This window comes from Pogoniulus pusillus, chromosome 19 (assembly GCF_015220805.1).
Source record: "Pogoniulus pusillus isolate bPogPus1 chromosome 19, bPogPus1.pri, whole genome shotgun sequence".
In the NCBI taxonomy this organism is placed as follows: domain Eukaryota; kingdom Metazoa; phylum Chordata; class Aves; order Piciformes; family Lybiidae; genus Pogoniulus; species Pogoniulus pusillus.
In genome coordinates, this window is record NC_087282.1 from 17246101 (window position 1) to 17258223 (window position 12123).

A 12123-nucleotide genomic window follows, 5' to 3' on the forward strand; every position below is an offset into this window, starting at 1 on the left:
ATGGGAATGGAATCTGGCCACCAGGGACTGTGATGCTGTAAAATATGCAGTAAACAATTATTTCATTTGTATGAAAAATGAGCACTGTATTACATTTTAGTTAAATACTAAATGAAGATTAAGATGAAGATTCCACACACGTATTATGTGCTGCAGATAAAAATAACTGCATGTACAGTTGAGATTAATTCATTCACCATTTCAGAGGCTTCATGCCCTTTAGGGAGTGTCTCAAACCCATACACAGTCCCAGCTGCTTGACTGCAGTGTATGGACCTAAGAATTTTATTTCCATGCAACTGCCACTTTATGTATTTGTGACTACATCTCATAAACAAAATTCTACTTTCCTCTACAGTAAAGTATCAAAATAATTTCTTTGGGCTTATAAAATATTCTTCAAAGAAGCAGCTTTTGGCTCTTCCACAATGTATCTCTTGTGGAAAATAATCTCCCAGACAATAGGAATCTCCTAGAAGAAGGGGGCAAAAATGAGCACGGTGGGATCTGAGATGCCTCTGATGCATTTTATTACAGGCTTTTTTCCCCTCTGTCTCCCTTCTTGTGCCCTTCTCTCCCTTGCCTCTCTCACATCAAGAGTAAAATGTTACTTTTAGGCTGTCTCCAGATAGATCATGGTTGTGCTTGTTAGTCCTTGGAGGGTAATTAAACGCAACATCTGAAAGCTGCATTGTATTTCATTCTCCCTCCATATGGCTCAACTTTCTGTTCCCATAACTAATCTGACATTTGCCGATTGAAGATTGTGTAGTGGAATGCACATTTAATTTCTGCATAAAAGGTTACATTGGAAATTACTTAGGAAAAAAATTACAAAGTGCAACACAGGTTCTGAGGGCATGATGCTTTCTCCTAATTCCTTTCAGTGTGATGACAAAGTTTCCTGAGTATTTTCTGTGCCCTGAAACAATGTTCCTAAACTCATTTTCCTTGGCGTGATTTAGCAATATTGTCAGATTAACTAATCCATCGGCATAGTTACAGGATATATTCAACTGCAAAACATCAGGCCCTGGAGGACACTGAGATGCAGACTTCTATGCTGCCTGGTAACTGACATTCATCATCACAATTATTTACTCTTTAAGATGAATAAAATAAACTTGCCTTTGTATCAAAATCTCTTACTTGCTTAGGCAGATGAGGACAAGGTTATATTTCTCAGGACTACATCTCTCTTCACAAGTCACGTCCTTTTGTTACAAAGACCTTCATGTCAAAGTCAATCAAAACTTTAAGCTACTCTTCATTACTTGAAGCTATTTCACTAAAACCAAGATCAAATATGGGAAGCTGTTACAAACATAACAAAAATTCTTTGTAGCACATGAAAAGGGATACTCAAAATTGGCGAGACCGTTGCCCCTTATTTTGCCAAGATATTCTCAAGAGAAGATACTTGTTCCCAGAGAGCTTCCTTGAAGAGATGTGCTGTAGAAATTTTTCATCAGTGAAATTTTTAGCTTCTCCAGTGAGATTAATAAAGTAAAAATCCAGATGTGTTCTGGAGGATTTTTTTTTCAGTTGTACTTATGGGAAGTAAATCGACTTAATTAAGTATGTTACTTTGCAGCAGTGATTTCCACACATAGCTTGTTTTAGGAAGGAGATAACATTTGAATTGTCTATACAGTTCTAGTATATTCTTTGAGAAATATCCTCCCTTGAAAAAAATATTTGTAATGAAGTGACTTCACATCCAAGGTAATTTCACAGGGGCTCGGTACTTTCTCAAGCCCCTGTGAAATTTTTATGTCAAAACTCACCTGGAATTTCACATAGAGGCTTCAGATCTCACAGAAAACAACTGAAAAACAAATGTGTACAGGAAATTTGAAATCACAATAAGCCTTCTGTGCTGAGTGCCAGAATTGCTTTAATTAGACACTGACAAACCCTGCTATGGTACTCTCCTCATTGGTTTCAACTTCAGGATCTTCTGGTTCAGCATTCTCTCTTCCTCCCTCATTTTTGGCTATCACCATTCTCGGGTCAGATACCACCAGAATGTCTGTCACCATGACATCACAGGACTTGGGTTACGTTCTCTGATCTGGCTAATTATTTTGGTAGGATGTTTAAAAATTACTTGGGTCTGAAGCTTTTAATACACTGTTGTCATCAAAGCTTGACTAAGTTTTTGAAGAGAGCTGATTGAAGAGTGTATTTGGGAGTTTGCAACTTCTGTTTCTCTATATGGATCTTCCAGAGTCCATGAAAACTGAAAATCCTATTAACTGATAGGGAAAGTATACAGAGAAAGATTCTCACTGTATTCTGTCTCCCTGCTACTTCTGATAAACGCTGAAATGTTCATCTATCTTGCACCTAAGCCCATCAAGGGTGTCATGGATGAGTGACACTCAAGGCCCTGTGGAAACAGATCTGCTGCTTCAGCCTCACTTCACTGACTCTAAGAGAGACATGAGGTTTCATTAACCGGAGAGTGAATAGGTACCACAGGTACCTGTGCTATGGTACTCCAGAGAACCCAGAACAACAGGACTTTATGTTAACTGCTCCACCATGGGCAAGCTTTTCAGTAACCACAACATGGCTTTCACTGACACACAACCAGCTGTTCAAAAGACACTGCCATTTCTTAGTTGATTCTCAGCTCAGAAACATGGAGTTGGCTGCACTGCCAGAGTTGACTACCCTTCTCTAGCAACATTCATGATTAACTTTCCCTCAGGCTACAATTCAAATAGCTCCTACCTCTTATATCATGGTAACACCCTCACTTCCAACTTCATTTACACCCTTTCTACTTATGCTACCCCCTTGCTTCTCAGCATTTGTGGATGCTCTCATCATAGACATACAAGTCTGCATCAGATATACCAAATTCAGCATTATCAGACTTTTGGGACTAGCATCCTTTGCTAAGTTTCACAAGACCTGAAGTCCCTTTCAGGAAGACTATTCATAGTAGTAATCTCACATTTACTCTTAGCTTCCCAAACGTTTTGCAGAGATCACAAATGCTTCAGCACTGCCATGCAGTTTGAAGGCATATCATTAAGAAACTGTTCTTTAGTGACCTTTGCATTGTGTGCCTAACCCCTGTGGCACAGCAGATGATACCTAACTGTGCCTCTTTGGGTTTCAGTGAAAGGTGTATGCTGAACATTCTTAAGAGTACACTCTTGCAATCAGAGACAAGCACAAACAATGCTCGTTTTCTCTTTTCATACCCCATAGGATAAATGAGACTCCTGCACTCTTAGCTCCCCAAAATATCAAAGCATGGATATCCATTGAGGGGAAGAGAGGAAGAAAACAGTAAACAGAGGCACAAAGTTTTCATTTAAAAAATAGATACATTTCCTATTTTCTCCACTCCTCCCATTGATATGCTAGGGTAAAATCCCTGGAATTGAACACGAACCCCTGGAAACAGAATTCTGCTTATATAAACCATTGCTGCATGTCAGGATCGCTTCAAACTATTATTTGGATATAACCCAGAAGTGTCGCAGTAATTCAGTCCCAGTGCTCACATGAGAATCTTTTGGAAGGGATTTTTTGCTGCAAAGCACTGCCTTCGAGCAGACTGAAAAATACTGAATAGTAGCCATTCTTTCCTCCCCCACCCCCTTTCTTTGGAGGGTTCTTTTCCTTTTTAAATGCCCTATGAAATTACCAAAAAAAAGTAAATAAATCCCTGCAGCCTCCTCCAGGAAAAGCAAGGTTACTTTTCTTATACTTTTTACTACAAATGGTATTTTAGTGTGACTAGCATTGCATTCAGCCTGCTCTTTTCAATGCTTTGAAGGAGTCTGAAAGGTTTATTCTGTTTCACTATAAACAGCGCTCTGCAATATTCCCTGCATAACTTGGTGCATAAACCACGAACTGAAAGAGATTATGAGGAGTTAATTTATTTTTACTAGACCTAGTGTATGCAGCAGGGGAAGCCATTTTACTCACACGAGGCAATAAAGTTACATCAATATTTTTCTTTCCTGATTCTTTCCGTGTGTTCTCCCAGGATAGGAAATACTTGGGGTGTTTTTAGTGGTCTATGTGTATCACTGATAATTTTATTCATTACATCTTTTGGAAGAATGAGCTTCCAGTGGTACATATGCAGTATAGCTACTCGTGCATGGTATGACACAAATACATTTAATTTAGTAATATGGGCTTCTTTTAAGCCTGGGAAATTTAATTTCCTCCAAAATTGTTATATGCTGTTTTCCATCTTATTGGCTGAACACCGTGGGATGAATCTGCATTTGAGGTTTAGTGTGATGACTTACAGGGCCTGGTACTGCACTGTACAAAGGTGGGTTAGGAATCATGTCTGAACGTATAAAGGTGAGCAGTGAGTGACTGTGACATATTATGGCCTGATCCAAACCCATCTGTAGCCCTGAGAAAATGCACCATAGCTCTGGATCACACTTCAGGACCTCATGTTTAAGGACTGTAGCTATCAGTTGCTAGTGTCTTATGTACTGCACTGCCAGAATTAAGGCTACAAAAGCCCTGTTGGGTGGTTCCTACTCTGAAAGTCTTGCTCTGTGAAGTGTAGTCAACAGTCCTCTATAAAATGAATCTGGGAACATCTTGGTGCATGAGGGACTCTGAAAAACAGCAGTGGTTCTTTTCCTCCCCCAGAGACGTGATTCATATCACACCAAAGCCATTTATCCCCAGCTTAGTCAGCCGTGGAAAACAGACAAAAGCTCTTGTGCGGCTTCTCTGCTACTGAGCTAGGACTTCTTCCCTTGTAAATGAACTTATGAGACACCAGGACTATCACACTGTCAGTGGTGATGTACAACGCCTGTTTGCACAGTGGTATTGTGCTACTACTATTCATTTTGATAGTGTGTTTCCTTCCTCTCCCTGCAGTTGGTTCATCTGAATTGTCGCCAAGATGGTTGCCTTGGAAACTAATTAAGGAAAGCCTTTGGTTAGAAGCAGAGTTTCAAGCATTAAACTATTTGAGAGACAGATGCAGAAATTAAGGTAATGTCTGCTAAGATGAAAGGGTTTATCCTTTATAGGAGAAGAAAGAACCACATTAAACGCTAGGACTGTAACAAAGTAACTTCTATACTACGCTGGAAGAGATGCGCAAATGAGGGATTTTAAAACCAGCCAGGGGCTTAGAAGAGGTGACAAAGATTCCCAGAGCTGGACAAATACAGTGGGACAAAAACCTCAAGAGATCACATGTTCAGCAAATCCCAGCCAGCATTTCCTTCCCCTCAAACACTCTCTATCTTTAAAAGACTTCTTGTGAATGTTGCTTTTGAAAAGTATCAGTACAACCAACAAAAGACCAAATCGTCTCCCCACAGACCAGGTACAGCACGAGAAGCAACACTGTGTACATTTGCTTCAAGACTACATCAAATACAGAAGTCAGAGGCTATTTCCAATGGCCCTCAGGCTCAACTTTTCCTCTGAGACCGTCAACAAGGGTAACAACTAGTGTCAGCTGCAGACGCAGCCCGCACGATGTGGACATGGGCTAAATAATGACAGGGATCCTCAGAGGGCTTTCTAAGGGCAAACAGACACACAAATTCTATGCACTAAAAACCAAACAACCGACAACAAAGGGTAAACTATATGGCAAACTGTGCTTTTACAGCCATCTATTAACTGAAGTTCAAAGCAAACACAACCTCTCTCTGAGCACTACGCATCCATTAAAATATCATCTCCAGAATGAAGTTCAGGATAATGGTTGACTTGCAGCAGCGTAACAGCAAAGACTTTGCTTTTCTGTGCATTCAAAGGCAATGCAGAGGTTGCCACACACATATGTCTATAATTGCATAAAAGCACACTAAAAGTGCTGTGGTACACATATGCAAAACATCAAAAGCAGATGCATGTGTGTGCACTGGGGTGTGCCCTTATACCCCAGGAGTTATCATAAAACACAAACAGAGTAATTGCTGCTATCACAGCAAAATAAAAACTCTAATGGTGACCTTCAGGTTCATTTGCCTCTGGCATAAGAAACCAGAATTGTTTGGCAGCAGTCACACATTTATGGTCAGGCATTTTGTATTACTTATTATCATTACTGGTCAGATACATTTAAAACTGTGCTTCAACGTCTTCTGAATGCCTTTCAGCTTTGTGTGCCATTACCTCAGTCCTTCTGCAGGATGACTAATACTCTGTTAAATTCCTGTCATTTGGAACCTGCCTTGCTTTATGACGTTTGGATGATGGCTTTGGTGAGATGTTTCTATTTACAAGCTAGAAAATTTCTCCTCAGGTACGTGTGAATTGTGCTCCGTGTGGGGTAGATTAGCCCCAGATGTTACTCCTCTCTGGTTCAGCAATTCATCTCTGGCTGTTTATTATTTTTACAGCTGATAGGAGCAGGCCCTTTAAGACAGAAACTGTTGTCAATTTTAACATGTGCCCATTTTTTACTTACCCTCCACTAGGAACAGTTCTGAGGGTGGCTGAACCAAGTAATTCCCCTTTCCTCCCTATATGGACCTGTGAGCTGCTGAAAGTCTCCGATGCAAAGAGGAAGCAGTGACCTTTCATTCTGCTTTAGATGCTGGTTTCAGCAATACCCATGGGCATCTAATGAAGAGATGTCTTAAATTTTAAGTTTCTAGTTAATTGGAAGCATAAAAATGAACTCTACGAGTCTCTGAGTGACATTAGCTAACACTGTACATATCAGATACTCTCTTGGAGATTCCTCTGAACCCCTCCTCTGCTCTACACAGAAGATAAAACTGGGCTGTGACGTGGAGCCCTGGAGACTGTGGCAGGGACATGGTGCTCTGGAGGCTGTATTCTGTGCAGTGCAGTACCTTCAGAGGACACAGCCTTATTGGGGCTCATAAGCAAAGAAGAATCTGAAGGTACTCATAGCTCTGCTCCTCCTTCGAGTACCCCACTGTGTTTATAGGAACACCAGACTGTTTAGAATGAAAGACAAACCAGGAAGCTTACATGAAAGTGGTATTGACTTTTCAGCTCACATTCTTCCTTATTGTTGTTTTTAATGACTACTGGCCAAGTGACTACTGCAGTTTTGTATTTGTTCTTTTGACATCCCAAATGTGAAAGCTGTTGTGCAAGGAGCACACTCCTCTGAGACCTCAACAGCTCCTGCAGAGGGATGAAACTGTGGCTGCACTTAAAACCTGCAGACCACCTTCCTAAGCTCAAAATTTCAGACTCAAAGGTGAAATCATAGCCAGCGCTTGCACTGGATAAAGTTCAGTCAATCAGATTACTCTTCCTAATCCTACAGACGATTTACTGCAAGCCTCCTTTGACAGGCTGACTGTCATTCTAAAGTTTTGGGGACTGCATTCTCTACTGTATTGCTTCTGCTTCCACTCAATACAGACACTGCCTTGGAGGCTAACCTTTATGACTAGACTTGGAGATAGTGTCCTTTTGATAAAAGCATGCAGTCTCTGGAATAAACAGGTCTTTTGTAAAGTTTCATCATTTTGATCCTGAATGGGGTTTCTTCCTCCTTACTTTCCCTCAGGAGATTTTCTTCTAAATGGACATAAAGCCACTCTAGTCTGAAATACAGCTTGTTATCCTGGGAATAAGAAAAAACATATTTCTTAACTCAAAAACACGTCTCTCAATACACGGTTGAACAGGCTAAAGCTTACTGTTGGTTCTCAGAAGAAAATGTTCTTCTGCTTATGAGAACAACATTTTATATCTATCTGTGAGGGAATATTGGAATATTTTAGCATCAAGGGACAAGAAGTGTGGGGAGCTTATGAATTTTGCATGACATAAGTGTTGCTATCTGTATGCTTGAGAGGCCACTAGATGATTCAATTGGATATAGTTTTGTTGCACAAGGAGGGATAAGGACCCACGTGCTCAGTGGTTGCAGAACTATAGGGCACACAAACAGACAGAAGGTAACTTATTGTGTAACTATTGATGTCTCTGCTTGCCCCTACTCTGCAGCTGAAGAGACAAGGGCAGAGAACTCAATACAAGAGGCCCATCACAAGATTCTCTAGAAGGGGAATGAAACCACTACAAAATGTAGCCTGTCACAAAACAGATTACCAAAGGAGAGCAGAAGCTGAGGTGACCTCTCTTCCCTATCTCACCTTCACATACCAGGGGGAGACTGCTGGAAGAGACTCTTACCTGGACAAGAGCCAGTCCTGAGAAGTACTTCCTATGACAGGTTTCAGATCTTGCAAATACAGGGACATACTGATGTGCCAGGTGCTAAAGACACATGGAATATTTAAGGTCACTAGCTGACATATCTGCATGTCACTGGAGGAAGGTACAGAATGTTCTAGCAGTACCTGAAGTCCGTGAAGAAAATTCTCAGCCTACATTTCTGGAGGAGAGATACACCCTGAGTTTAACTGGTTGAAAAAAAAACCACATCAAAGGAAGAAAACTGCACACACTGACCAGCCTGATACAGGAGAAGGGGGTCACTCACACACAAAGCCATGATATGTAGTTTCTGGTGCAGAGAACTGACAAGCTTGCTGAATGGCCTGGCCAAGAGCCCAAAAGTCTGATAGCGAGCTCAGCACGTGTGTAGACTGTTTAGTGGTTTACAGTCTGTTTATTTCTGCCATTCCTTTTGCTCTTGAATAAATCCTATTTAAGTTTCTGAAATCCAGGGTCACTGGCAAAGGCTGCTGCTGTCCCTGAGAAAAATCAAATGGCAGGTGCCACACATCCCCACAGTGACCACAGCAAACCCCCTCTCTGGAGGGAGGCAGAACTCTGTAAAGTTCTACAGTGAGCACACTGTTAACATGGTCTGTAGTCAGCAGCTCTTAGCTGAGCAGACTTTCTAGACTCCACACAAAGCACAGATTTGACTTTCTAAACGGCAATAAAATGCCAGATTTGATATATGCAAATCCAGATTTATCTTTCCCCTCAATGGTATGCTATCAGCAAACACAGTTGGCTAAAAAGAAGACAACTCACCACTCCCTTGAGTAAACTGGCTGGCTGGATTTAAGTACCACACACATTTGTGGGATATTTTTGAAATGACTTTATGAGAGGATAATAAGGTAAGCAGAGGAGATGGAAATAAAATAAAGCATTATTCAGCTATCAACCTGGAGTTCTCCACTACTGACTTTCCCTGCAGAAACTTAGATCATTGCTTTTCAATGTCAGGTAAATCTACAACTTCTGGAAGCTGTTGCCAGAAGACAATTTTAGCATCAGAAGCATTACCCTAGAATCCACTTGGACAATGCTTTGTCAAGCGAATGGTCACAGTAAAATAAAAGGGACAGGTCTCATTAAAAAGTCCTGCATAACTGGACTAATCACTAAATAGACATGGTTAGTACCAGATTGTTTGTCTCTGAATGCTGCACTTCATTTTCTTGACTGTCTTGGTTTCTTAACAAAAAAGTCCTAAACCATTTTTAATACCAATTCAAACAATTTTTCTCATGAGCATCTTCAATGAAATTAAGTAGAAACAGCCAAATTACATCAACATACACGACACACTACTTAGGTGTGAAAATGCTGCAGGATTTGGTCGCACAGCATTGGGCTGTTCAGCTGATTGACAGAGTCCTAAAATGCATCTGCGAGAAAGCTGTAAGGTATTTTAGAAATACTTGAGATAACTCAGAATAAAGACTTCAGAGAAATGCCATAATTTTGTGTAAATGAAGTTCAAAAGACCAACAATGGGCAGAATACAGAAAAAGAGAGTAATGTAACGGTACAGAGGTGGGCTGCATACAAACCAATAATGGCAACAGAAAGGCTCTAATTGTGCAGAAGTTGGAGTACTGTACAGTGTACTGTAGAGTTTGGGGGACTTGAAATCTCCCACAGCAAATCCTTAGTTACACAGATGCTAACCATATCGATAGAAAGATGAATCAACTGTTTAATAAAACTACAACTTCACTGTGTCAGAGTCTGGAATGCTTGCAGAAGAGAAGAGTTCAGCAGATTTTTGATCTATAGTTTGCTTGGTATATAGCTTTCATTTCAGGTAGTGGGATAGTTGGATATTTTTTCTTCTTCTTCTCTCCGTTGCACAATGTAAGAAAATGAGAAAACAAGATGTAAACAGAGTTAAAAAGATCAAACAAAAGGCCTGCTCCCCAAATGAGAGTGTGCCCAAAGAGCTGTTGAAACTTGGCAGAGTGTTCTGCAGCATCAGAGTGGGCTGTGGGTATGGTGTTTTGCATCTTTTGCAAGAACATGAAGAGATGAAAATTAAAAGTAAAATGGAGAAAAGAAGTTTCTTATGCTTCACTTGTATGAATTTCTCTAAAGAAAGCACTCACCATATTGATTAAAGATGCAGTGTGAAATGCAGTGGTGTCTGAGCATCCCAACCATGCTGCCTGGCAGTTATGGACCAGCATCGACTTGTGTTAGTCTCTCTTGAGCATCTCTTTCCTTCCTGTAATCAGTACTTGTGGGACCTGGTTGTGGCTACAGCAAATCAGTCCCTGCAGATTGATGATACACCCTCAAGGCTTGACAAGAATTGAAACTTTTGAGAAGGAACTCAGTGACTGTAGCTTCTTCGTTTCCCAGGGTGTGCACCAGCAAGGTCAGTTTGTGACTAATTTACATACAACATTTCTAAGAGATATGCTAATGCTTCATGAAATTTAAATGTTTCTTTTATCTATTCCATGCTATAAACCCACAGTTAAATTTATGAAGTGGCAATAATCAGACTTTTTTTCAGTCTTAATGTAAGTGAATTCCCACAAGCCTATGAATAAACAAGAAGCATGGACTTGGTTCCACACCGACATCAGCTTTGCTGCAAGCCCAGGAAGCAGGGGAAACTGTCCTGCTTCTGCTCCCTGTGATGTGTATCTGCTACTACACCTCTCAGCATATCTCACAGCACGATCAGTGGTGCAGGCTTTCTGGGTAGCACCTTGGGGTGGCCAGAGGGCACAGTCATCCCACTAGGGCAAAGCAAACGCTGGGAAGACCAAATAGCCACCTAGAAGCTCATATTTCCCAGTAAAGGTACTTAGGCTCTGTCACCACAATTTAAGCCTGTCAACTGCACTGGCTGTGCAGAGGGAAGAGCTTTATGCACCAAAAAGTGCTAATTAGAAGTTTGGACTACCAGCCGAAATTTTCATTAGTAGTATTTTGATCTGGGAATTCCTGAAGATGATTCAAAACTACTTTGCTGGCTTTTTATTTCTTGGTTCATGTTCTACTTAACAAACTGCACCTGCCTCACAATTCCTACAGGTAGCCCTGATGCCAGTAGTGTTACTCCTGTAGCTGAGGTTTTGGGTTCTTAACCCACTTAAAAACAATTCATTATTAACATTTAGGAAAAAACATCACAGAGACATTTCCTTTCCTAGTGGGTTAGATGTAAGTGCTGCCACCAACTATAAGCATCACTGAGGCACTTTAATTGTACTAGGTAACCAGCCAGTTGTTAGGATTCACATCCCAGTGGAGATTTAATTAATGTTTAGAAACAGAAGCTTCTGGAAGCTGTAATGCTGTACACCACAGAGAGATCACAGTTTCTGAAAAGCATATACCTGTTCCAAAATGGTGTTGATTCTGTCTACTTCACAGTCAATTAAGTATCTTTTCTCCTGTCGTCTGTCCATCTCCTCTATGATTCTTCTGAACTCTTGAACATCCTTTATGCTTCCTACAGATCTGGCTGTCACTTGCCAGTTGTTCTGTACTGCTGCTTCCATGATTGCCTGAAGAATGGAAAATCCTGTACAGGGAAGAGACAATGCAACCATTTAAAAACAGAACAAAAAAAAGCTGGTTTGAATGTTTGACAAAGGCTTCACAAAAACTTGCACCGTCCAAAGGAAGACAGAGGAGCTAAAAGCCTGCAAGCTATTGAGAAAGCAACAGTGCAGGGACCAGTTTCTTCCTTCAGCTTTGCCACGGCTGGAGCCACTGACCTCAGCAGAGTTGCTCGGCGGTATATCACTGTGAGGCGTATCAGAATCTGTCCAATATATCATATTATGATCCTCTCAGGGATGTTTATGGTCATGCTGGGGTCCTTGCCAGCTGGGGATAGGAGCCTGCAGCCATTACCTGGGCAAAAGTCCATCAGCTCAAAAAGCTGGACAGAAGGGACTGAGCAGA

General features: G+C 41.0%; 1 protein-coding gene across 5 annotated transcripts in view; it reads right to left on the reverse strand.

Moving 5' to 3' along the window:
• Window positions 1-12123, reverse strand: part of GRIA3 (glutamate ionotropic receptor AMPA type subunit 3) — a 164960-nt gene that overhangs the window by 77339 nt on the left and 75498 nt on the right. For all 5 annotated transcript variants that reach the window (XM_064159493.1, XM_064159491.1, XM_064159492.1 and 2 more), the window contains exon 4: window positions 11550-11737. In XM_064159493.1, the coding sequence (XP_064015563.1) occupies window positions 11550-11737 (188 nt within the window). The remainder of the gene's footprint in view (window positions 1-11549; window positions 11738-12123) is intronic.